The 27,472-nt window shown below is 43.7% G+C and overlaps 2 protein-coding genes across 7 annotated transcripts in view; both read left to right on the top strand.

Moving 5' to 3' along the window:
• kif19 (kinesin family member 19) overlaps nt 1–4,576 on the top strand; it is an 80,672-nt gene extending 76,096 nt beyond the window's left edge. For both annotated transcript variants that reach the window (XM_029765039.1, XM_029765038.1), the window contains exons 13-19: nt 69–190; nt 358–521; nt 734–839; nt 1,042–1,165; nt 1,699–2,093; nt 2,301–2,469; nt 2,658–4,576. In XM_029765039.1, coding sequence (XP_029620899.1) covers nt 69–190; nt 358–521; nt 734–839; nt 1,042–1,165; nt 1,699–2,093; nt 2,301–2,469; nt 2,658–2,785 — 1,208 coding nt within the window. In that variant the 3' untranslated portion in view covers nt 2,786–4,576. The remainder of the gene's footprint in view (nt 1–68; nt 191–357; nt 522–733; nt 840–1,041; nt 1,166–1,698; nt 2,094–2,300; nt 2,470–2,657) is intronic.
• Nucleotides 4,577–10,321: 5,745 nt separating this feature from the next.
• On the top strand, nt 10,322–22,472 carry LOC115201427 (casein kinase I). Of its 5 annotated transcripts, none has more exons than XM_029765036.1 (10): nt 10,322–10,813; nt 16,376–16,486; nt 16,917–17,065; nt 17,285–17,513; nt 17,612–17,782; nt 18,004–18,152; nt 18,314–18,482; nt 18,609–18,748; nt 19,340–19,410; nt 20,483–22,472. In XM_029765036.1, exons 1-9 carry the CDS (start codon nt 10,738–10,740, stop codon nt 19,388–19,390), a joined length of 1,245 nt encoding a protein of 414 aa, XP_029620896.1. In that variant the 5' UTR covers nt 10,322–10,737; the 3' UTR covers nt 19,391–19,410; nt 20,483–22,472. The 5 variants fall into 5 exon arrangements, with proteins under 5 accessions (XP_029620896.1, XP_029620897.1, XP_029620892.1 ...); XM_029765037.1 differs by having other exon boundaries at nt 19,335–19,410; XM_029765032.1 differs by having other exon boundaries at nt 18,296–18,482.
• The last annotated feature ends 5,000 nt before the right edge of the window (nt 22,473–27,472 follow it).

Genomic DNA, 27,472 nt, shown 5'->3' with positions numbered 1-27,472 from the left:
CTACTCTAACATGGTTGGTGTTGTGTTGTAGTGTGACTAGTATTCTAACCTGTGTTGTGTTGTTGCAGACCACAGCCTTCTGGTGCCCCCCCACCTTCAGGAGCTGTATGGGATGTACATGAGAGAGCTGGACGAGAGGAACCTGGACAGAGCCATGGCCCTGGACAAGGTCACTGGATGCACACTCAAGGTAGGCAACAGATACACACACACCATAGACATGCACACACACACATTAACAGCCCTGGACAAGATCACTGGACTCAGATAGAGAACGTGATTAAGATTGAAATCGAGATCACACACAATTCTAATATATAAACGTATCCTTCCTCCTCTAACATTTGCTGTCTCCAGGAGGCCTCCCTGCCCAAGATCAGCCTACCGAGCCGAGGTCGTGGCCTGCTGCAGGACGTGGACTCAGACCAGGAGAGCGTTCGCACCATGGGCTCAGAGACCAGGCATGGCAGGGCCAAGGCCCGTAGACACACCCTGCCACCTATCCTACCTGAGGCTGAAGGGTAAGAGGACAGAGGGATTGGGAGGGTGGGAGAGAGAGAGAGGGTGGTGGTTGGTTTAGGAGGAAGAAACACTTTAGTCTGTATCTCTATCTTATCCTTCTATAGAAGGACATTTGTCTAACTGACTATTTTTCTCTCTCTGTCGTTCTTTCTTTTGCTCTCTATCTATATTTCTCCTTCCCCCCCTACCTCCTTCCCGCTCCCTCTCACAGAGACAACAACCGGGTGTTTAAGAGCATTCCCCATGCCAGACAGATGAAACATTCTGCTGTGATGACGCCTCCTCCCATCCACATCAACGGCCAGGGGAACAGAGAGGTGAAAACACCGTACCATTCACACTGTGATATATACTAGGGCCGATGCAGCTGTTGCCATTACACCTGAAGTGTGGAGACACCATAGTAATGGAGGCTACAGCCATATCAGGGCAACATTTCTACCAAGTTTCATATGTGCATACTCCCCTATGAGAGTGTGAGTATAATGCCACATGTCCCCTCTCCTCTGTCCTCTCCAGCTGCAGCCATTGGCTCCAGAGACCACTCTGAGCTACTGCCACCTCAGTCACAGTGTCAGCAGTCACCTGGACTCCTCCCCCGAGAGCAGCGAGACGGGCCAGGATGTCCCCCTCACACGCAAGGGTAAGCGACCCCCCTCAGTGTATGGGCTCAGTCAGTCATGTGGGCAGGGAGAGAGTACTTTGGCTACAGATGTAGGATCTTAATTTGAGTCACTTTGCTACAGCGGGAAAATAATCCTGCAGCAACAGATCATGTGAATTATTATGTGGATTATAATTAATGGACATTTTTGTAGAGATTGGTACATTTGTTGTAAGGGAAAATCAAGTCTGAAATTTCAAAGTGGAAATTACAAACTTCAGAAGCCTTTTTAAACCTTAAATACACTACAAGTTTCACATTTCCTGCTTTGCAGGAAAGTACTCCTGCAACAGGGTGATCTAATTAAGATCCTACATCTGTAGTTGTGGGCACAGACCACAAACTGATGGAATACAGAATATAGCCGTTATATAATCTAGGGACGATTGGGGAGTATAACGTTTATATTTTAATATCTTATCTTAGGTCAGGATGCTGATGTACTAGATGCGTTCATAGTAGAACCTCTGTCTCGATTTCCCACTAATCAAATATCTCCCTTGATTCAACAGAGAGGCAGCAGATCCTCAAAGGGATCCACAACATCGCAGTGAAGGCTGCTTGCCGCCGCTCCAAAGCCCTGGAAGTGGACGCCCTGAGGCTGCCCCCTCCTCCCTCCCCCCTGGACCCCAAGAAGCACAAGAGCAGCCTGTCTCTGAGCGAGGCGCCCCCTAGGGGCCTGGCCCTGCTTCGTGGCCGGCAGCCCAGCCCCGAGCTCCGCCACGCCACCTCAGATGAGAACCTATCCAGCAGCACAGGGGAGGGGCCTGGCTCCCAGGGCACCTGGACACGCCCACGCATCCGCCAGCCCGCCCCCAAGAACCCAAACCCCACCCTGCGTGAGCAGGACTTCGAGGCTCGCCGCCGGAAGAGACGCTCCCGCTCATTCGAGGTCACAGGTCAAGCAGTAAGTAGCGTGTTCATTATCTAGCTCCCTGAGAAGGATTTGATTATTCAGTAATGTTTGTTAGTAGAGTCATCAGCAGTTATGATTGATTGATTGATTGATTGAATTACATAGACATATAAAGTGGCTCCAGCGCAGACAACGTTACAGTACATAGCCTACATGATATCAGCCCTAACACACTACTCAATCCCTCCCCCTGCTCAGCTGTCTCAGTCTAAGACCATGGCAGCCCAACGTGTCCGCCCACTGGACAGCACTTCAGACCCCCACCTCCACATCAACGGCCAGCCCCAGGCCCCCCTGCAACGCCCACAGCACAGGGGGGTCCCTCCTCTCACCAAGGTCCGGCTGCCTCACAACAACCACCAAACAGGTCAGCCTCCCTTTTCCTACACCTCTAGATTAAAAAATACAAAATATTGCTGCAAACAGCCATGGCGGGGTTCAAGCCCAAATTGGATGAATTGTCCTTGGATATTGGCTTATCTCCTTACTGTGTAGCTAATTAAATATATCGACATACCGTACTGTTCGTAAACAGGGCTCTAATGCTTTTTACAGGCCCCATCACAGAGTCCTCCCCAGTCCATCTGAGCAACCTGAAGCGTGCGTCCCAGCTGCGCCAGCCCCAGCCCCTACTCTACGTCACCACCACGGGCACCGGAGGCCAGCGCACCCGCAGGCACTGAGAGCCTACTAGCCTGCCACTCTAGGGTCATGTTCATTAGGGCATGGAATGGAAAACATTTAGCAATGTTTGTTGCCTAATGGACACGACCCAGGGTTTTCTTACACAGGACCCCCCAAAACCAGCACTACCCTGACCAGCTGACCCTGAGAATGTGGACTGGACTTAACTGGATTAGACTAGACTAGACTGGACTGTACAAAACTGGACTCTCCAGTCTCCACCTTCATGCTCCTGATTGGCCCACAGCCCAGTCTAACCCTGCAGCCTTGAGCCTCCCAATGCCCTCTGGGCCGTGACCTCTGAGCTGTGGCCTCCACACTGGCTGGATGTTGAACCCAGAGACCTATCTTTTCCTCGTGCTGATTACAGAGAGAGACACTAATAGGATGGATGATGCCCCGAGACAAGAGGATTGAATAACTCACCATCACAGTCTCCAAAGATGACTGTTCTGTCTGTGAGTGAGTCCAGAATGGCACCCAAATGGCCCTGGTCAAAAGTAGTGCACTATATGGGGAATAGGTTGCCATTTCAGACACACTGTGATTGTTTTTCCTTGCTCCTCTTGTTTCCCTCTTTTCCGCTGCTCAAGTGCTCCTGTGAGTGACCGTCCAGTGGCCACCACTAACTGCTACTATGGCCCTGTACACACTCGGGTTGTACAAATGATTTGGCACAATAGTTGTGTGCACATTTTTTGTGCAGACAAACTATGTTGTATCACAAAAATATCAGTTGTATCACAACCAATGTGTCAAATGTGTCAGTTGTAGAACCTGAGGGGTAAGGGCCTATGTTGTAAAGCAGACGGTACTAATTGTTGCGCAACAATAGACTAGTAGACTACATCATACTGCTTTGATGACACTAAATGTTTATTATCATGATAATGTGCTGATGAAGCCTCAATGTTACATTAAGCTAATGAATGAATTGATTTTTAAGAAATGTTTACTAATGCAATCTAATTTATAGACAGTCAGGCAGCTGTTTTTGGGTCAATCCAACCTTGTTGCTTTGAAGTTAAATTACAAATAAGTCCTGGACAGTATTTAGAGGATGGAGAAAACAGCTAGCCTGGTCCCAAATCTGTGCTCTTGCCATCTTAATTACTGTTATTGTGGTGCAAAATGTTTGGCATCACAATGAGTGACAGAGAGTTGGCATGATAACACAAACAGACTGTCACTCAGTATAGAAAACAGGACCCAGTACATCAACATTCTCTGAGTGTAGATTTTACATATGAACAACAATATTATTATTATCATTCATTACTACATAGATCTGTAATCCAGGTATAATCTCAATCTCAGTTATCAAAAGCACATAATGAGATTAGAGAAACGTGACCTGGATGATTACTGTGCACTTTTGTATTCAGCTTGATGTACAGGCTATACATTCACATTGTGTGCTTCCCAAATGGCACCGTGTTCCATATATGGTCATTGGTCAAAAAGAGTGCACTAAATAGGGAATAGGGTGCTATTTTGGACAGTCATTGAAACAGCCCAGGGTCTATGCCTTTTTCTTCTCACCTACCCAGACATGATTTGATCCTGTGTTAGATGTGCTTAATATCCCCCCCCCCCCCATATGGCACTTCAAAACGCATTCCCAACTGTAGATGGTTGCTGTTTTTTATTCACATTTTACGGCTGCCTTTTCTTGTTATTATCCAAATTACAGTCTTTGTCATTGTTTTCATATTTACATTTTTTTTCTATTTGTTTTGTAAAAAAAAATTTAAAAAGTTTTATAACTAAATAAATTCCAGTAAAAACCTTAAGATGTTTGTGATGTGATTAATGTCACTGTAAGCGTTCTGGGGAAGTCTACCCTAGGTACAAATCTAGGATCAGCTTCCCTTTCCCCAATCACAACCTTAATCATTAGTAGGGAACACTGATCCAATATCAGTGTCTAAGGCAACTTCACCCTACACTGTATGTAAGCGCTGCAGTTCACTTCCTCAACAGTAAATAGAGTGACGGAATGAAACAGGGTAATCAAAAACATCTGCAGTACTACCAAACGACCACTATATGCTCCTCTTGTCCTTTCATGTCCTATGACAACTTCAGTACACAATGTCCCAACAAAGGTCTTTGTGCTGATGTGTGATCAAAACAACTCTTTCCCCAATTTTATACTGAACAAAAATATAAACGCAACGTGCAGTAATTTTATGATTATACTGGGTTACAGTTCATATGGAAATCAGTCAATTGAAATAAATTCATTAGGCCATAATCTATGGATTTCACATGACTGGGCATGGGCTCAGCCATGGGTGGGCCTGGGAGGGCATAGGCCCACCCACTTGGGAGCCAGGCCCACCCATAGGGGAGCCAGGCACAGCCAATCGGAATGAGCTTTTCCCCACAAAAGGGCTTTATTACTGACAGAAATACTCCTCAGTTTCATCAGCTGTCCGAGTGGATGGTCTCAGATGGTCCCGCAGGTGAAGAAGCTGAATGTGGAGGTCCTGGGCTGGCGTGGTTACACTTCATCTGCCGTTGTGAGGCCAGTAAGACGAACTGACAAATTCTCTAAAACGACGGAGGCGGTTTATGGTAGAGAAATTAACATTCAATTCTCTGGCAACAGCTCTGGTGGGCGTTCCTGCGGTCAGCATGCCAATTACACGCTCCCGCAAAACTTGAGACATCTGTGGCATTGTGTTGTGTGACAAAACTGCACATTGTAGAGTGGCCTTTTATTGTACCCAGCACAGCTTCTTGATATACCACGCTTGTCAGGTGGATGGATTATCTTGGCCAAGAAGAAATGTGCACTAAAAGGGATGTAAACAAATTTGTGCACAGAATTTGAGAGAAATACGTTTTTTGTGCCTATGGAACATTTCGGGATCATTTACTTCAGCTCATAAAACATGGGACCAACACTTTACATGTTGTGTTTATATTTTTGTTCGGTATAAGTGATACCAACTTCAGTAATTACAGTGTCTTCGGAAAGTATTCAGACCCCTTGACTTTTTCCATGTTTTGTTAGGTTACCCTCGGGTTCTTGTTCACCTCCCTGTCCAATGTCCTTCTCCCCCGATTTCTCCGTTTGGCTGAGCAGCCAGCTCCAGGAAGAGTCTTGGCGTTTCCAAACTTCTTCCATTTAAGAATGAGCTAATACTCTGTAAGAGGAACAGGATCTCAAGCAGTAGAAAACAAGAGGTGCTGGAACTCATCTCCGGTGAGCTCCTGACCAATTCAAGCACTGGTAGACAGATAACACTCCACAAAGTGTTTTTCTGAAGTTGTATTTTGAAAGGTTAACAAGTTATTCAACAGTACTGGTGTGATCCACAACAGGTGTCTAGACATGAGTGTGGGCCTATGTCCCAGAATCATTCAGTTGTCATAAATATAGACTACATGGCAGCCTATTGTTTTCATGAGGGGGAGTGCTCCAAGTACATGCTATGATTGGATTAGTTTACCTCACATTGTCAGGCAAGCAGCAGGCTAAGTACTTAGCCTGCTGCATTCCAACACGTGCAGCAGTGGTGTGTTTATTTGTGCATACACTAGCTTATTGTAAGTGGCTTATAGTATAGTTGTCCTGAGTCTTGGGTCAATGAGAAAACCTTTCCACATAAGACCACATCACAAACATGCATTACTTTGTAGGCTATTAGCTGTTTGTTTGATGAGGTTAATCAAAGAAAGAATGAAAAACAATTGGTTTGGCTGTATATGCAATGCAACTATTTAGGCTACAGAAAGAAATCATTTTATTAAACCTTACATCAGATTTAGCTAAATACCTAGAAACATCTTAATAATGATCAAATCTATCATGCAAGTTTCGGTTACGAAATTCTTTCTACAGCTACACACTGCCTTTTTTTCTCTCTGTTCTTTCTCTTTCCCTCCTTCTGCTCTGCGCATTGTCAAACACGTGCAGCGCACGTTACACAAGCCAAACAACAACAGTGCTGCCATGTGAGTGGCCCAAACTATAGAAATTGTGCCTGAACAGCTTCAGGGATTGGTCCATATATGACCAATCACAAAAATCGCAAGCGCTCTTCAGATTAGTGGGCGTTGTCTCCAGGACTTTGACAGCTGTCATGAGTGAGAACTTGTTTGTCTGTTCCTGAGCAATACAAGCATCATATTGACAATGAATCTTATTTCCATAATTTGCAATGTATGTTTTTGACATTCTTAGAAAGTTTTGAAATAGAATTGACATTTACATTGTGAGAATTATATTTTTGCTCAGTTGTTGTTCAGTATGCAATATACAGTCCCTTTGGAAAGTATTCAAACCCCATGACTTTTCCCACATTTTTTTTACGTTACAGCCTTATTCTAAAATTAATTAAATCGTTTTTTTCCCTCATCAATCTACACACAATACCCCATAATGACAAAGGAAAAACAGTTTTTTAGAAATGTTTGCAAATTTGTATAAAAAAAAACCTGAAATAACACATTTACGTAAGTATTCAGACCCTTTGCTCAGTACTTTGTGGAAGCACCTTTGGCAGCGATTTCAGTATCGAGTATTCTTGGGTATGCTACAAGCTTGGCACACCTGTATTTGGGGAGTTTCTCCCATTCTTCTTTGCAGATCCTCTCAAGCTCTGTCAGGTTGGATGGGGGAGTGTTGCTGCACCACTATTTTCAGGTCTCTCCAGAGATCTTCGATCGGGCTTTGGCTGGGCCACTCAAGGACATTCAGAGACTTGTACCGATGCCACTCCTGAGCTGTCTTGGAACCTCAAATCAAATACACATGGTTAGCAGATGTTATTGCGAGTGCAGTGAAATGCTTGTGCTTCTAGTTCCGACAGTGCAGTAATATCTAACAAGTATTTTAACAATTCTACAACAACTACCTAATACACACAAATCTAAGTAAAGGAATGGAATAAGAATATATCATATAAATATATTGATGAGCAATGACTGAGCGGCATAGGCAAGATGCAATAGATGGTATAAAATACAGTATATATATGTGAGATGAGTAATGAAAGATATGTAAACACTATTAAAGTGACTAGTGATCCATTTATAAAAGTGGCCAATGATTTCAAGTCTGTATGTACGCAGCAGCCTCTCTGTTAGTGATGGCTGTTCAACAGCCTGATGGCCTTGAGATGGGAGCTATTTTTCAGTCTCTCGGTCCCAGCTTTGATGCACCTGTACTGATGCTTCGCCCCAGTCTGAGGTCCTGAGAGCTCTGGAGGTCTATATAAGATCCCACAGTTGACAGCGCATGTCAGAGCAAAAACCAAGCCATGAGGTCGAATGAATTGTCCATAGAAGTCTGAGAGAAGATTGTGTAAAAGCACAGATCTGGGAAAGGGTACCAAAACATGTCTGGGAGAGTAGTCAGGATTGAGGGAAAGATGAACGGAGCAAAGTATAGAGAGATCCATGATGAAAACCTGAGACCAGTGTGTGCCTTTCCAAATCACGTCCAACCAATTTCATTTACTACTGATGGACTCCAATCAAATTGTAGAAATATCTCAAGGATGATCAGTGGAAACAGAATGCACCTGAGCTCAATTTCGAGTCTCATAGCGAAGGGTCTGAATACTTACGTAAATAAGGTATTTCTCTTTTCGCTTTGTCGTTATGGGGCTGTTGTGTGTAGATTGCTGAGGATTTCTGTTTTCGCTTTGTCGTTATGGGGTATTGTGTGTAGATTGCTGAGGATTTCTTTTTATTTCATCCATTTTAGAATAAGGCTGTAACGTAACAAAATATGGAAAAAGTCAAGGGGCCTGAATACTTTCCAAAGTCAAAGGCTCTGAATACTTTCCGAAGGCACTGTGTGTACTGTACAATGAGGCCTATTGAAGTTTTTAGGATGGTTTTCCTGTGCCTGAGACACAGGCAAATGCATACACATGCACACACACACACAAATGCATACACACACACACAAATGTATTCACATGCACAACACAACCATATCTCAGCATCCCACTAATTTCATTGAAATAACGTGGAAACAATGTTGAAATAACGTGGAAACAGTGTGTGCCCAGTGGGATGTCTTGACCTCAATGGCCTGACTTGCTTAGGCATCTTGAACAAGAGTCTAGAAATCAAAACAAATACTATTGAAGTAGGAAAATGGGAAAACATGACTAATGGCAATATCATGAATAAATGAATAACTAAATGTTTCTATTTTAAACAAAACACCATATATGAGCAGTAGACAAGAGTATGAATAGGAGCCTGTGGTCGTTTGCTTCTCCTGACCCTGCACAGAGCTGTGGGCATGGGCCAGTGATTTTTGTCTATCCTACATGCATCCCTTCAGATAATATGTCCCAAGGAAAAGTTTGACGCTGACCCAGTTCCCTACTTAGCAGAAATAACTGCAGTCGTCAGAGATGTTGCCGCAAGAGAGAGAGTGAGCTTATCAACCTACTTCCACCTCTCTCATGCTCCATCCACGGCAGGAAGGATAGGTTTTCTTTTATGCATACAGCCTTCATCATCAGTTTTTTACTGCAGTTTGAATATTTAATTCTGAGTAGAACAAGAACTGATACTGTTCGAATTCTGAATGGCAAAGTAATGGATATTACAACCTGCAAGCTCCCCCAGCACAATAGCCAACAAACAACTAGGCCATGCAAGGTTTATGGATTCATTTGGCCTTTTTCCTGCTCCCTTACTAAATAATCCTGTATATTTAGGGTATTTTGGTCTATTCAGCCCCAGACGAGTGGCTGTGTCACAGGATTACTGAGAGAGAGCAGAACAGGACTTATCCCTGATATAACTTGTCTATCTCTATCTGTTTGTTTATTGTGTGTGTGTGTGTGTGTGTGTGTGTGTGTGTGTGTGTGTGTGTGTGTGTGTGTGTGTGTGTGTGTTTTCATGCGTACATACGTTGGTACGCATGTGCTTGCTTGCCTGTGTGTGTGTGTGTGTGTGTGTGTTTTCATGCGTACATACGTTGGTACGCATGTGCCTGCTTGCCTGTGTTTGCTTTCTGTTGTTATCCTCTCTGTTGATTTGGCCTCAAATTCAGGTCACAGTACATCCCTGCCTTAGCCACTGTGACATCACGCCAGTGGGACCCAAAAATCCTAACCTAATTAGGAGGAACCACATAACACCTTACATCAATCTCTACATCCCAAATGGCACCCTATTCCCCAGTTGACTACTTTTGACCATGACCCATAGGTCTCTGGTCAAGAGTAGTACACAAAATAAGGAATATGGTGCCATTTGGGGCGCATAATGGCCTTAGTTGGGGGCAACTTCAACATATTCACTCTCTAATTTTTTTCAGTTTCACCATCATTGCCCATATTTATTTTTATAATGAAAAGACTGTATAAGCCCTGTTTATAAACATGTTGGTATGTCTTTAGTATTGTTGGGTTGATTGTTTTATTCAGTGTATCAATCTTGTCTTTCTTGATACAATGTAGGTCTAAACACTAGAATAATTTATCATTTCCAAAGACCAATGCAGCGTGTCTTTTTATGTGAGCTGCGCAGGGTTGCTAGGACAAGTGATGTCACAGGTAACAGCCAGTCCACAACGGAGGACAATCCTACAGTGGGAAAGACGCAATTTTTTGAGGAGGCTTCCATCAAAATCCGTCTCCATCCTGCTTCATTTCGGGAAAGATTATATTTTAAAAAGCAAGAACATAGTCTACACGTTCTAAGCTTTCGGCAATACCGATATCGTTGTGTTCTGAAAAAGATATAGTTATAAAAGGGATGGTGAAAGTTGGATTGTTACAGAAGGAATTGAATCATCTTCTTCTATTATTCAGGGGAGGGGGGCGTCTGAATAAAGGAGTTTGTATACCAGCAAAGTAAGGTGATATTTGGGGTGGTTAGGTAACCAACCAAAGAGAGCAGAAACACCAGGGTGGATTTTTCAAAACAACACATTCTGAAGATTGCTTCGTAAGAATAACATTGAACCATGGAATTAAGAGTGGGAAACCGATACAGGCTGGGAAGGAAAATTGGAAGTGGATCCTTTGGAGACATCTATTTAGGTGAGTAACGTTAGTTAGCTAAATTCTAAACAATATTAGCTACACAATAACGTTACCGTATGCTAGTTAGTTGGCTAGCTAGGTAATGTCAATTGAACATTTAATCTAGCTAACGTTAGCTACTGTACTAGCTACCAAACACCGTCACTAACCTGATGAACTAGCTCAACTTGCTAACATTACGTTGTACTTTAACCATGTTGCTTGGATTGTGAATAACATAAAACAAGCTGTCAATTCTCAGCACCTCTTGTCCCTTTGGCAAGCCAGTAACGTTAACTAGCTATATACAGTTACCATGAGGAAATAACGTTAGAATAGCCACTAACCAGCTAACGTTAGCTAGCTAAGTTAGCTTGTCAAATTGAGATGTCTCTATCCAAGCAAAGCCCATGACAGTTTCACAAAACAGCAGGACAGCTAAAGCCAAGCAGGTAACCAGCTAGGCCTAATTGTCATTAGTAATTCAGAGATGACTATCTATCTAGTCAATGTAATCTGGAAACTGCTTGATTGTTATTCATGTCTACTAAAGGTTTGGTTTTCAAACAGCATAGGCATGACCCTGCTGGATCATGGATGGATAGAGGCTTTTTTAAAGGCAGAGTTCACTTGACAGACATACTGAAGAGCAAGTCACCCACCCCAACTGAGTTTGCCAGTATACATCCCATCTGTCAAATTTCAAGGGATGAAGGGCAGTTCGCTAGCTGCAGTAGAGCTAGCCAAATACCCTGTTCTCTGCTCTGCCCTCCAGGCAGTGGCACTTGCCCACATTTTTAAGATGAAGCATAGTGAAGTTCTGAACTAGTTACCCATTTTATAGTCACAGTACAAGTGTACTGTCCTGTAGCTTCCATTTGTTTGCTGCTGTGGCTGTCTTAGAATTTAGGCAAGCTACTATCAATGACAGTATTTCTGTCTAGTTTAAGGTAACATTGCTGTAATGCATTGTTGTGGCTAGTTTCAACTATTTGTCACTCAGCCTTGGCAGGGATCAACTCCCCTTAGCAGTTGTGTTGACTGTTGCGTGTGTGGTGTGTTTTTAGTGTGTGTTTAGAGACTGGGCCCTCTGTTTTTTTTCCAGTGGTCCAGAATCATCAGTCAGCGGTCAACTGAAATTATATTCTGATGTTATCATCACCAGGGTTTAGCTTACACATACTTTTGTCATATTTTTATTTTATTTTACCTTTATTTAACCAGGTAGGCAAGTTGAGAGCAAGTTCTCATTTACAATTGCGACCTGGCCAAGATAAAGCAAAGCAGTTCGACATATAGGTCACTGAACACTTCCTGTTTTTGTATGAGTGAGTTTGAATCTTGTCATGCCATAACTGTAACTGTTGTCATAATGCTGGTATGCTTCGTGGAGTCATGTTTTCCTATGCGTAATAGGGAGGAGTATTCCTATGCTAAATGGGTTTTTACAGGGCCTCAGAGGTTTTGAATTTGGTGTATGTCCTATCCTCATTGTATGCGTTTTCAAGTGACTGTAGGAATTCCTCTGGTTGAGGTGAAGCAGGAGCACATCTCGTCCAGCTACAGGGTTCGACGCAATTGTCCAGCTTCTTGGCACTACTGTAGCACATGGCAGTTAGTGTATACAGGCAGAAAGAGCTTATTGTTGATGTGGATGACATCAGCAAAGTTTCTAACAGCCATGTCGTTGTTTCACAAACCGTCTGTGTGTAACATGATATGGGAAAGTCAGATGTTTAACGCCTACTACTGCCCTATCTATGTCCTGTCTGTCTGTACTAGCCTGTCACGAGTCACAGCTCCAAACCCCATCCCGCCACCTCTTCCCCTTTTCTAAACAAATAGTTCGAAACCCCATGTAAGGCCAAAAGGCTGCTTGACTTGCTTCTCAGTTGCTTGTTGGATGTTTTGTTTTGAAAGGATTGGGTCATTTGGATACTGACTGGAAACATTTTGTGGCAAATGTTATTCCCGTCTTTGAGTTGTTAAATGCACTGTTTGTGCATATTCGGGTTCAGAGACACTGACTGGGAAAAGTAGATGATTTCTATGTTCTTTCATGGCTGCAGTTATGGTCGATATATGAATTGTGTTGCACATGTATAAGTCATTAAACTTCTATAGTGCTTTTCATAGAATCTCAAAGCGCTTCAAGAACAACAAACAAGCAACATATGATGATGGGTCAACCAATAGAGGCCAAGTCAAGTATGCAGATGAGAAACCGCATGTCCAACTTCAACGAAGCTCAATGTTCCAACTCAACAGACATGAATCGTGTAGGGCTGAGTAGATGTTTTTAGAGGAGTAAACCTGCAATAAGAGACGTGGTTTTAATAAGGTAATCCAGCCCAGCCCACCCACCACTGCTCTAAACCACTCAGGATATGGCGTGGTTGTTTTCCTTTTGACACCCTAGCTGGATTGTATAACCAGGCCTAGAACATCTTTATCTCTCCTAGGCTGCCTGCCTCTTCATCAAGCCTAGAAAATATTGAAACATTAAAACATTCTGACACCAATAGACCTATGTTGAGTTCATATAGTTTGAAGTACAATTGAAGTACAATTTGTTCAAATGTGTTTAATTGCTAGAGCATACAGACTTGACTGCCAATTCTGTAGATTATAAAAAGAAATAAAACACTGCATTTTCTCAATGCCCATGAAGTAATCCATGTTTTGGAAGGCTAAACCGTTATGAATGATGTCAGTCCCAAGTGCCTAGTTCTTATCCATTTTAATAGGCTTTGTAATGGGACAGACAATATAATGTCTGCGAGGGGTGGATTTGCCCCCATCCTAGGTCACCTGTGTGTTCCTGCGGTACTCCTCAGGTGTCAGTTTGGGGGGGGCACACGCGCAGGTGTGTGGTGAGCCGTCCTACACACACAGAGGGGAAGGGAAGCTCCAGTCAGCTGTATTTCCCTCTCTGCTCTGCTCTCCAGTGTGGACTAATGCATTCCCCTTTATGTAACCACATGTATGATTCATTCAACATGTTATTGTGAGTGCGTGCATGGAGGTGTTAAGTAAAGTGCTTTTCAGGAGATGGTCTGAGTCATACATGGACTGTAAGCCTACTTTTGAAATGAAATGTCAGATATGAAAAGCTCCCCTGTTTCTCACTACTAACATACAGCGCAGCAAATGTGCACATCTTCAATGCATTTAAAAAAAATAATAATAATAAATAAAACTCATATTGCCCTTTTTTTCCCACGTTGTATGAAAAGGGCCTTTTGCAAGCAGCGCAAAGAGAAGTAGGCCCAGTACTAAAGTAACAGGCTAGGTGTGTTTTACATTGTAGCTCTTCAAGCTGAGTCTTATGCATTTTCTCAATGCCCATGAAGTAATCCATGTTTTGGAAGGCTAAACCGTTATGAATGATGTCAGTCCCAAGTGCCTAGTTCTTATCCATTTTAATAGGCTTTGTAATGGGACAGACAATATAATGTCTGCGAGGGGTGGATTTGCCCCCATCCTAGGTCACCTGTGTGTTCCTGCGGTACTCCTCAGGTGTCAGTTTGGGGGGGGCACACGCGCAGGTGTGTGGTGAGCCGTCCTACACACACAGAGGGGAAGGGAAGCTCCAGTCAGCTGTATTTCCCTCTCTGCTCTGCTCTCCAGTGTGGACTAATGCATTCCCCTTTATGTAACCACATGTATGATTCATTCAACATGTTATTGTGAGTGCGTGCATGGAGGTGTTAAGTAAAGTGCTTTTCAGGAGATGGTCTGAGTCATACATGGACTGTAAGCCTACTTTTGAAATGAAATGTCAGATATGAAAAGCTCCCCTGTTTCTCACTACTAACATACAGCGCAGCAAATGTGCACATCTTCAATGCATTTAAAAAAAATAATAATAATAAATAAAACTCATATTGCCCTTTTTTTCCCACGTTGTATGAAAAGGGCCTTTTGCAAGCAGCGCAAAGAGAAGTAGGCCCAGTACTAAAGTAACAGGCTAGGTGTGTTTTACATTGTAGCTCTTCAAGCTGAGTCTTATGTAACACCTTGGACCATTTTTCACATATTAAACATATTGTAATGTTCCTCTATAGTCTCTGCTCTGCTGGTCCTATAGCTGCTCGAGTCATAATAATGGCTATTTCTAGAATTTATCTTCTTAAAATCTGATTTTAACCTTAAGCACACTGCTAACCTCATGCCTAACTTTAAATTAAGACCAGAAAGCTAATTTCTGTTTATATTAATTTGTACAATATTGTTGGCACGAATGCCATATTGCATCTCCATCCCAAAGCCCTTGCTTGGAAGTGTACTTCGCCAGACTGGCAATAACCTTGCCCTCATCCAGGCCAAGGTGGCGAGACACGGTAGTGATGACACCATAGGCCTTGTTGATCTCTGCACAAGACCGGATGCTCTTGCCAGCATACTTGGGGTCCAGCATGTACGATGCAGCGTGTATGGGCTTCAGGCAGAACTCTTCACGCTTTTTGAAATATTTCAGAACTGCAGTTTCCTCTGCTTGGAGCAACAGTGAAGTGGGCAGGACAGTATGGATTTCTTCTCTTCTTCTCTTTGTTAGCAAGCTGAGTCTGAACATCAGACAGGATGGCATTGTCTCCCTCAATCTGTGCAATGGCTACTGCTGTAGGTTTCAGGTTGCTTACCACTCTCTCCCAAAATACATCATCCAGGAGGATCCTCTTGATGGGGCTGTCCATACCGGCATACTTTTTCCTGTAAAGATTGGAAAAAAAGGAGTAAAAAAAAAAACACATGCAATTCCATGTACAGATAAATAGTTAAGCAGTTAAACAACTCCTTTGTAAGATTTTTTTTATTTTTAAATGAATTAACACTCAGTTAGCAGGCTCAAGCAAGCTAAAACCCACATGGTAGCAAAAACTAACTAGCAGAATTTGTTAACAAGTTAGAAATGATTTAAACACACTTTGCTGTAGGCTATTATTTACTAGTTAACAAAAAATCATGTGTCATATAAAATATGTTCACCCCACACAGTATTGTAATCAAAACTTACCAGAAAGCATGTAGTCCTTGGCTCAGACAGTGTAGTAGTGTGGGCTCAATAGCATCTCATTAGTGTGCAAGATCTTGACAATCCGCTGTACATGTGATGGAAGAATGTACTGTGCATGCAGAGGGTTGCAATTCCATTGAATTGGGGATAGTTTAACCAAAATATGCTACAATAATTGCCTTGTGTGTATCCCACGAAAAGGTTCACTGTTATACGCTAACTTTTTCAATGAATTTAAGCAAAATTCCCGGGCTTAACTTCCCATGGAAAATGTCTGGGAAAATGTTGGAATTTACCGGAAAGTTTCCGACCCTTTGCAACCCTAGTCTGAATACTTTCCGAATGCACTGTGTATCCCCCGTCTGTGCTGCAATGCTCAGTCAGCAGGGACATGCACATCACAAAGGCCCAGAGTTTCCACTCCCTTCGTGGTCAGGAATAAAACATCCAGGCCGTAAACATTTCTAAGCATAAATCATGCTCTGTGAACCAAAATCAGTAATTGACTGCTCTCTATTCATCTCCATACATTTGTATCGATAGTCCTTCTCTTTGTCCCCCAGGCACAGACATCTCAGTGGGAGAGGAGGTGGCCATCAAGCTGGAATGTGTGAAGACCAAGCACCCACAGCTCCACATCGAGAGCAAGATCTACAAGATGATGCAGGGAGGAGGTGAGACCTGGGTCTAAACCATTATACATGGGCCAGGCCTTGCTGTAGGCTATCAGTCTCTCTCTCCCCACTCCTCTCCTCTTTCTCTCCTATCTACCCCCTCCATTGCTCTCGTGCTCCCCCCCACCCCACCTTCCCCCATGTTAATGTGGTTTTCACATCGCTGGACAAGCAGGCAGGCAATCATCCACATGAGTCAGTCAGTCCAGTCATGCCAGCCAGCAGCCTGAGAGAGTAGACTCAGTGGAACCTGTCATCCGATCACAGAGCCAGTGAAACACCACACAGGAAATCACATTAAACCCAATAGAGAATGGGATTTGAGTGAACTAGAGATGGGTTTAAAAACAGATTAACTGACCATGATTAAGTTGAAGTCATCAGTTGCTTTCCCACTTCTAACCTCCCATGTGTGTTTCTTCCCTTACAGTGGGCATCCCTACAATAAAGTGGTGTGGAGCAGAGGGAGACTACAACGTGATGGTGATGGAGCTGCTAGGCCCCAGTCTGGAGGACCTGTTCAACTTCTGTTCCCGCAAGTTCAGCCTCAAGACTGTCCTGCTGCTGGCTGACCAGATGGTGAGACACAGCAGACGGAGCTGGTGTTCACCAACAGCATTAAATACTCAGCTCCACTTGTATCTTCTGAAGTTATGACCACTATATGCTATGAAATTTGCTTGCATGTTCGCTAGCTATTATTTGTTAGCAAATTAGAAGCGCAAAGTAAAGCTCTCCAGGAGGAGTAGTGTCCACTCCTACTCTTATGTATGTGAAAAAAAACTCTTCTTTTTTCAGATCAGCCGTATTGAGTACATCCACTCTAAGAACTTCATCCACAGAGATGTGAAGCCTGACAACTTCCTGATGGGTCTGGGCAAGAAGGGCAACCTGGTGTACATCATTGACTTTGGCCTGGCCAAGAAGTACCGCGACGCCCGCACACACCAGCACATCCCCTACCGCGAGAACAAGAACCTGACCGGCACGGCGCGCTATGCATCCATCAACACACACCTGGGGATAGGTAGGTCACACACACACACCTGGACATTGGTCTCACACACACACCCTGTTCAAACAGGGCCAGTGTGTGATTTTCTCCTTCCCTCCCTCTCTCTACAGAGCAGTCTCGTCGTGATGACCTGGAGTCTCTTGGTTACGTCCTGATGTACTTCAACCTGGGCTCTCTGCCCTGGCAGGGCCTCAAGGCCGCCACCAAGAGGCAGAAGTACGAACGCATCAGCGAGAAGAAGATGTCCACCCCTATCGAGGTGCTCTGCAAGGGATACCCCTGTAAGTAGTCTGATTTATCATTCCTGGTTTTAGCATAGTTGATTTGGACAAACACACTCCTACTCTGTGCTTAGGTATGGATATCTATAACAGTGTAGGATTGTCTGTAATGTTCCTGCACCTCTTCAGAGGCCATGCTGTGACCCTGTAAAATAAAATGTGAAAGAGTTTCCCTACAGTATGATGATAAAGGATTCTAACACTTTTCTCCCTCCTCGCAGCTGAGTTCTCCACCTACCTGAACTTCTGTCGCTCTCTGCGGTTCGATGACAAGCCGGACTACTCGTACCTGAGACAGCTGTTCAGAAACCTGTTCCACAGACAGGGCTTCTCCTACGACTATGTCTTTGACTGGAACATGCTCAAGTTTGTGAGTACTGCCTCTATTCATTGTTAATTAACAATCTATTAAACATATACTGTTTTTATTGCACATCTTAATAATCCTCTTAACCATTAGCCAATGGTACCTCAGTGGCATTTTCTGATCTAGTCTCCATTTCTACCCCTCTGACTGCCCCTAATTCCAAGGGGGCCAACCGTGCAGCGGAGGAGGCGGAGCGGGAGCGGAGGGACAGAGAGGATAGGCTGAGACACGGCAGGAACCCTGGGACCAGGGGACTCCCGGCCGCCTCAGGACGACCCCGAGGAACACAGGATCCGGCGCCGCCTACACCCCTCACACCCACCTCACACACAGGTTAGTGTCTCTCTCTCACACACACACACCTAAATGACTTTGATGTATGGTTTACATAATAATGTGATTGTCTCTTGTCATGGTCAGGAAGTATTTGTTTCTCCTGTCTCTTTCTCTCTCCTCTAGCCAACATGTCTCCACGACCGGCGTCTGGTATGGAACGGGAGAGAAAAGTGAGCATGCGGCTTCACCGCGGAGCTCCCGTTAACGTCTCCTCGTCCGACCTGACGGGACACCAGGACACCTCTCGCATGTCCACCTCACAGGTATAAGCTCGTCCCATCCCCAGACGCACCCCTCGGCCCTCACCAGAACGCCCCTGACCTCATACGACCACCGCCCATCATGACGCACCCCTCCAGAGGAATATGCAGAACAGAACCAATAAAGTTGTCTACAGTCAAAACCTAAACAGGAATGTCTCTTGACTTTGGATCTCAATAAGGAGTAGCTGTAAGTCTAGGAGTGCATCAATAAGGCCTGGCTTGCATCAACATGATTCAAGACATGAATAAACATGAGGTTTATTGGAGGGAGGCACTTCAACTAGCTAAGTAAAGGGCCCTGGCTTTAGTCTGCCAAACGAGACTAAAGGAAAAGATGCCGGGAAGGAAATTCACCCCAGGATTGAGGGTACTGAAGAGAACCCTATAACGAAATATCCCCACTCTCCTTAGGCAACATCTCCCTATTCTCCTTGGCGATCTCTTTACGTTTCCACCAGGTGATCATGGGAGTTGTAGTTTTTATCTCCCACACATTGGTGTCTGATAGTAAGCATGCCATACTACAGACCCAGATCCAGTTGTCTGACTTGACCTATGGCCTTCTCTCTCCCTCCCCTAACCTCAGAATAGCATTCCCTTCGACAATCACGCCAACTAGATGCTCGCCATATCCTTGTGTGATGGCCCGATGGCCACACTGGGTGAGTCCCGCTGAGGCTGGCGCTGGGTCCTGAAGCACCAGGGATGCACGCCTCCAGTCCTAATGGGAAGTACTGTCTGTCTGCAGGCTCTCGTTCCTCTCTGATATACGCTATGAAAGGGAGTTAAGACAAGTAGCTTCAATGTTAGCAGATAATGACAAAAGGAACTACTTTCTGTTAGTTAGCCGGCCAGCCTACTCCCTTTCATTGCGTATTGATCATTCAATGAGCCTGACTTGCCAGGTCCTATTGGACCAGATGCCTCAGTTATTCTGATGCATCTGACACTGTCTCCCTTGAGAACTGGAGCGGTGCATTCCAACCTTGTGATAACAAACCCACCTGTGGAACCAGTATTTCCGCCATTTCTGGCTGTTACCCTACCTAGCTCTGTGACCTATCCTCAGCACAGTGCTTGTGACTTGTTGCAGTGGTTGGACTGTGGTGATGCCTGTCTGACATTCTCCAGCATGTGACTGCATTGGTTCCTATCCTGCTCCTAACTCCCCAGTCTTACCTATAGAGGGGTGGGTGGGTGTGTGTGTGTGTGTCCTTCAAACCCTTGTCTCCCTTGGCTTTTACCACTGCTCAATGCTGCATGGTTTTTCATAGGTCTCTGGAAATTATCACCAGGCTAAAGTTAAGATTTTCTATGTCTGAAAGAATATACTGCATTTTGTTTTCTTGTTCTGATGAGTGAATGACACACCAGACAGAGGCCATATGGCCCATCGCTGCTTGCCTTCATCTCTCACACTATATCACCCTCAGCATATCTTCTGCACTACATGGAAATACTGCTGTTTCTGCTGAGCAATGTGACAATATTAATCTATTGTCATGCCTTCATGCATGATATGGTTTTGAAACTTCTGATGTTTCACGTCTGGTATTTTTATTTAAATTTAGGTGCGGTGATGTGTAGATGAAATTGAGTAATAATTTTAAGTATAGTTCAGTATATTTAATAAGATGGAGATTGCATGCAGAGAAGCGAGAGCAGAGATCCCCGCCTGCTGTAAAGGTATGTGAGTATAAAAGTTGACCCCTCCCCTCTCTCTTCTACCCTCAGTTGGTGTCTGGCATGATTCCTGGTGGCCTCCACTCTGCAGCGCCTCGATGAGACAAGACCCACAATGCCACTGGCACAGCAGAGGACTGCGCCAAGCCTGGCTCAACCAATCGGCAGCCAGCTCGCTAACTACTACAGAAACCATCGGAAGACCACCTCTCTCCTGACCTGGCAGTGTCTGGTTGTTCCCCTCTTTCACACTAGTTCTTGTTCCTTGCACACTCGGTCTCTCTCTCCCTCTATGCTCTCTTTCTAGCTTTCTCTGTACTCTCTCCTGAACACTTACAATTGTTTCGATAAAGAAACTTAGAAATAAGTACCAGATCTGCGACCTTTTTTCCCAGAGACATTTTCCATGCCTGTGCAGAGACTGTGGTCTTCGCTGTGATGGCGATCTAACAGAGTTCTTTAAGACTGAAACGACAAACGGAACGACAACAACTGCCATTGTTATTTCCGTGGTTACTACTCCTCATCCATGGCACTTTGTCAATAAAGACACTCATTTCTACTCCCATTGTACATTACTACATAATAAATCTGATATGAAAAGAGCTGATCCAAGATTGCGGCTCTGTTTTAAATGGGTCATTTTGGGTGTACTGCTTTTCATTTGTTCTTATTTACAGATCTTTTTTCTCTGACCACCAGCTGGTTTCTATTGTTTTTCACAGCTCTGGTCTGTAACTCTAAAGACATTTGTAATACATACTATTTGCATGTTTTAACACTCGGCCTCCCTTTGACCTGCTGATGTGTAGGGTTTCAACTCTAAATCACATCTGAAATTCTCATCTGTATTTCTAGATGGGGTTTTATGGTCAAAGTTGCTCAAGTTGTATATCTATAGGAGGGCCCCTGTAAAGGTTTCCTCTTCTCCCCAACCAAGACAGTCTCTTATGGACTACTGTACAGATGTACAGATCTACATGCTCATTTCCTGTTATTTGTAATATTTCTAAGCTGTGAAATACATGTAATATAGATGTTTACTTTTTGAGGTGAATTTGGGTTGGGTTTCTTACATTGGGTCTGCTCAAAAGTGTGACATCACTGTCCTATAATCGGTCTGGTTCGGTCCAGTTTTGGGCTTGTCATAATCATTGTCCGTGCCCAGGCTTTTGCTGTGTCTGTCCAAAAAGATGAAGTGCAGGATCGTTTTAGTTGGAGTGCCTCAAATTCACAAAAATTGAGAGCACTCGCACAGAGAGACTTAACAGTGTCAATTTAAAATGGCAGCCATTTAACAATGATTTTGTTTTATTGATTGTGAACTTACATTTTTATATTTTCTTACTGGCTCCATGATGTGAACACTGGTGTTATTTGTACATGTTTTGAGAAATAAAATGTTTCTGCACTGATGTGACTACAAGCAGAGGCACGTGCACTTAACTAAACATCTGTGTTTACTTTGTCTATCCCCTGATAAATGAACCGATTGACACTTCTCTTGGGTGGGCTATGGTCTTTGACGTTCAACTCAATGGTCACGTTACCCTGTTCAGACGTTGCATGCATCAACCAATGATTGCGTGCCACATCGACTGCTGTCAGGCACGAGATCGCCATAACATGTGGTTAGCTGATACGTTAAATACCTATCCATGCTTTGTAAGATCTGACATGCGTCAGCAACACCTGGGCAGAGTAACGCGCCAAATCTCTTTACTGGTCTTCAGCAAAGAGTGTGGAACAAGAGTTTGGGATATTCAACTCAACCTCAGTTAGCAAAATTAGTATTTTTAGGGGCTGCACAGCTGAATCGTTACCATGGTTCACCCCATAGAACCACTTTAATGCAGGCCTGATTCCTGACTAGTCATTTTATCCTATGGTTTGACCCATGGGCAGTTTGGTCAATCACTGACTCACCCTTCTATGTGTAATTAACTAAGCTACCAGCTCTGAAAGAATATTACTTTCTCTCATTTGTATTTGCCACTGTATTTGTGTACTTTAAAAACTGTAAATAAATGAAGTACTTGTACTCTGTGTGCTTTCATTTTCAAGTGTGGAAAGAAAAGGTGTATATATAGTTTATATATTTGATGTCTTAACCTGTGTGTAGACTACCACTAGACGCGCACACTGCAATTGCCCAACGCTGGACACCTGAGGGGAAGAGACCTAACCTGGGGAACCCTAACCAAGAAGGCCGCAGACCGGAAGCAGTGGGGCTCTCTTGTGGATGCCTCAAGACACAAAGAGGATTTAATAAATTAGTAAATGTCTATCACCCTATATTTGAGATTATCTCCTAGATCAGGGGTACTGCTCTGTTTTACCTTACACCTTTTGTCTTAGGTCTAAATGAGTCCTTGATTAGAGGGGAAGAATGAGAAAAAAAGATTTTCATTATCATACTAAAATACAAACCATCCCTGTGTTGGCCAAAAGAGTGACAAAGGGTTGTGTTACGCCCAAAGACCCTTAGAGGGCGTTATTAGACAGCCTTGAACGCACCCCTCAGATGCTGTACCTCAGCAAAAAAAACATGATACACTACCAATTGTGTTGTTTATTTGGCATAGGGCTACCACCAATACACTACCCCCAGCTAGGGTTCTGTAAACACAAATCTTGCCTAAGATGCAGGGGCAGAAATCCCGGGGGGGATGGGGGACAAACGACTCCCCCATCCTGGGAAAAATATGATTTGTCCCCCCCAATATATCACTGAAACATAACTATGTCATTTAAATAATATTAATAATACGCAATGAAAGCAATTGTGCTGATTATAGACACTTAATAGCGCGTTTTTAAGTTTCAAAAGATTGCAACCCCCCCACCCTTTGCCTCACAATGGTTTGATCCACTGCCAGTTCCTTAGTTGGCAGGTAACAGAGGGGTCGTATCCACTGTCTGAAAGGCACTCAATGAACGTAACTGACGTGAGGTTAATCCAGTCAATCGCGCACACACACTAGCTGAATATGCAGAGCTAGCGCGCAAATATTAACTATTAAGCTAGCTAGTACCTATTCCATTTATGTGGCCTCGTCAAAGATGGAATCTTTGCTATCGTCAATTTATTCCAAGATCAGCATGCAGATGATGTAAGTTAGTGCTTCAAAGTCCCTGTGATAAGGTTAGCGATAAACTGGAGTCCAAACTGAACAGAACTACACTCTCTTCTACCATTGTCTTAAATATATTTAATGGTCTCGTTGCAAAAGCTAAATTGTCGCAAGGGAACTTTTATTTATTTATTTTATTTCACCTTTATTTAACCCGGGTAGCAAAGATTATAGCAAACACCACTGAAACGGAATTGGTGCTCGCAAGCTTCGCAAATTCAGCTATTGTTGGAAGCCAGCCAATATGAAACAAACTATTAAAATGACAAAAGGTTGCAGCATATGTTGTGTAAATGGTGAACTCATACAGCTGTCAACTCGTCATTTTAATCCATTTCACATTTGCTAGCTACCTTTTAGATCGAAGCCCAAATAGAATGATAGAAGATATGATAGAAGCCCATCTCCTACTGTAAATAACCTACACACTGTGTGTGTGTAGCCAGCCAGCCAGCCAGCCAGGTAGAAAAATGGCAGAAAAATAGGTATTGAATAAATCCGTAAGTTTTACATTCAACAAATACCCAGCAGAGGGTGCTCATGGACATAATTGTGTATTTGAGGTTGTGTGTCTATCTCTAGAATTCATAAATACAAAGATCTCACACAGACAGGCAGAACAAGATACAAACAGAGGATAGGACAATACTGACTACACACAGTTTTACAAGTGCAAAGCGAACCTTTGTAGAGCAGAGCAATGTGTGTTTGGCTGGGATAAGTGGTAAACTTGTCATCAAGTGACTTCATTGTAATAGAGAATTCAACATTGGACAAAAATATCAAAATACTAAACTCAGCAACAACAAAAAAAGAAACGTCCCCTTTTAAAGACAGGGTGCTGAAAAGATAATTCATAAAAATCCAAATAACTTTAAACCCTTTACAATGAAGATCTGTAAACACTGTTTCCCATGCTTGTTCAATGAACCAGAAACAATTAATGAACATGCACCTGTGGAAAGGTCGTTAAGATACTAACAGCTTACAGACGATAGGCAATTAAGGTCACAGTTATGAAAACTTGGGACACTAAAGAGGTCTTTCTACTGACTCTGAAAAACACCAAAAGAAAGCAGCCCAGGGTCCCTGCTCATGTGCGTGAACATGCCTTAGGCATGCTGCAAGGAGGCATGAGGACTGCAGTTGTGGCCAGGGCAATAAATTGCAATGTCCGTACTGTGAGACGCCTAAGACAGCGCTACAGGGAGATAGGACAGACAGCTGATCGTCCTCGCAGTGGCAGAACACGTGTAACAAAACCTGCACAGGATCGGTACATCCGAACATCACACCTGCAGGACAGGTACAGGATGGCAACAACAACTGCCCGAGTTACACCAGGAACGCACAATCCCTCCATCAGTGCTCAGACTGTCCGCAATAGGCTGAGAGAGGCTGGACTGAGGGCTTGTAGGCCTGTTGTAAGGCAGGTCCTCACCAGACATCATCGGCAACAACGTTGCCTATGGGCACAAACCCACCATCACTGGACCAGACAGGACTGGCAAAAAGTGCTCTTCTCTGACGAGTCACGGTTTTGTCTCACCAGGGGTGATAGTCGGATTCGCGTTTATCGTCGAAGGAATGAGCGTTACACCGAGGCCTGTACTCTGGAGCAGGATCGATTTGGAGGTGGAGGGTCCGTCATCGTCTGGGTCGGTGTGTCACAGCATCATCGGACTGAGCTTGTTGTTATTGCAGGCAATCAACGCTGTGCATTACAGGGAAGACATCCTCCTCCCTCATGTGGTATCCTTCCAGCAGGCTCATCCTGACATGACCCTCCAGCATGACAATACCACCAGCCATACTGCTCGTTCTGTGCATGATTTCCTGCAAGACAGGAATGTCAGTGTTCTGCCATGGCCAGCGAAGAGCCCAGATCTCAATCCCATTGAGCACGTCTGGGACATGTTAGGTCGGAGGGTGAGGGCTAGGAGCAATCCCCCCAGAAATGTCTGGGAACTTGCAGGTGCCTTGGTGGGAGAGTGGGGTAACATTTCACAGCAAGAACTGGCAAATCTGGTGCAGTCCATGAGGAGGAGATGCACTGCAGTACTTAATGCAGCTGGTGGCCACACCAGATACTGACTGCTACTTAACCCCCCCCCCCCCCCTATGTTCAGGGACACATTATTCCAGTTCTAATAGTCACATGTCTGTAGAACTTGTTAATTTTATGTCTCAGTTGTTGAATCTTGTTATGTTCATACAAATATTTACACGTTAAGTTTGCTGAAAATAAAACAGTTGACAGTGAGAGGACGTTTCTTTTTTTGCTGAGTTTATCTATTCTATTATTGGGTAATCAGCTTTTTATATGGCCATTTTCAATTTCACAGCATCTTCAGATGCCAATGTGTCAAGTTTAATAAAAAACTACTATACACTGAGTATACCAAACAAAGAACCTAAATATTGAGTTGCACCCCCCTGCTCTTTCCATGTCATGGAAAGAGCAGGTGTTCTTAATGTTCTGTATACTCCGTGTATAAAATAGGTTGTACTCCATATTACAAATCAGTAGGTTGGACTGGGCTGGGGTTTAGCTATAATGTCACATGTTAAGGGATCCCCTTTTCAGATTTAAAAAGATCCTGACAGTTGTGCAGGGTTTTGTTTGGTTACGTTCAGATACTGTTTTGTATTGTTGGTGTATCTTTGTAGACTCCCATCTGTAGAATGCAACATTATCACTCCACTTCTCAGCATAAACAGACGGATGATTCATTTTTTTTTTATACATTAACACTTGGTATTTGAAACAAACAGCATTCTAGCAGCCACGTGACACGTTAATATCCTCACTATTACTACTGTCCATTTCAACGTGGTTTACCCGACAAACACCTCAGCTGTAACAAAGTCCTTACAGTGGAAGACAAACAGAGAAATATATGTAAAATGAGGCTTAAGAAACTTGTATAGATATGTTTAACACAGCAGTTCATGGAGTAAAATATATTCGTATTAGAAACTAAGATGCATGTTAGGTTACTGTCTGAAGATGTGTTGTTCATTGAAAGAAACAAGTGATAAATATCTCAACACCGAGAGATGCTCTCATAACATGTCACTAAGCACTTAGACCTTACTGTAACAAGTAAAATGTACTCGGTAATATTATACCCATACAAGTTAAAGGCCCAGTGCAGTTAAAAAGGTGAAACCTGTGTTTTTATATATCGATCTCCGCATTGAGGTTGGAGTAATACTGTGAAAATGATGATAATGCCCTTTTTAATGTAAGAGTGATTTGAAAAGACCGGCTGAAATTACAGCCTGTTTTGGTGGGATGGAGTTTGGGTCTGCCTGGTGACATCACTAGGCAGTAAATTAGTTAATAGACCAATAAGAGATCCAAACCGCTCTATAACAGATAGTTTTCCCCTCCGACAGTCCTAGCACAATTCTTGCAATGAAGAATTTCCATTGAGCATGCTTCTCAGTCCAATGCTAAGCCTATTCTGGGTTCGGAAAACCAGCTCGATGTCTTAAAAACAATATTTTTTAACAAGGCAGGTCCATTAAGAGCAATTCTTATTTGCAATGACGGCCTACCCCGGGCCAATTGTGCGCCGCCCTATGGGACTCCCAATCACGTCCGGTTGTGATAAAGCCTGGAATCGAACCAGGCTCTGTAGTGACGCCTCTAGCACTGAGATGCAGTGCCTTAAACTGCTGCGCCATCTCTGACCGCTGCGCCTACAGAGTTGTTTCTTGTCTTTGAAGAGAAGTCACTTAAAGATTAGGCAGTGACAAGTATTGGTTCGTTTAAGGTTTCGTGTGTACGCCATTGGGTGCCTGGGTGTGCGTGTGTGTGTACTGTGGGCACAGCAGTGTGTTTGCGGCAGTGCGATTCTAGATAACATTTAATAGTGTTCCTCCTGGTGTGCCTGCTGGT

The sequence above is a fragment of the Salmo trutta genome, chromosome 10, assembly GCF_901001165.1.
Source record: "Salmo trutta chromosome 10, fSalTru1.1, whole genome shotgun sequence".
Classification (NCBI taxonomy): domain Eukaryota; kingdom Metazoa; phylum Chordata; class Actinopteri; order Salmoniformes; family Salmonidae; genus Salmo; species Salmo trutta.
This window is presented reverse-complemented; position numbering and strand designations above follow the sequence as displayed.

Coding starts and splice junctions, on each gene's coding strand:
- LOC115201427 (XM_029765034.1), top strand. CDS start 10,738: ATGGAATTAAGAGTGGGAAACCGATACAGGCTGGGAAGGAAAATTGGA. Junction 16,487..16,916: donor CAAGATGATGCAGGGAGGAG/GTGAGACCTGGG, acceptor CTTCCCTTACAG/TGGGCATCCCTACAATAAAG. Junction 18,483..18,608: donor CACACCCACCTCACACACAG/GTTAGTGTCTCT, acceptor TCTCTCCTCTAG/CCAACATGTCTCCACGACCG.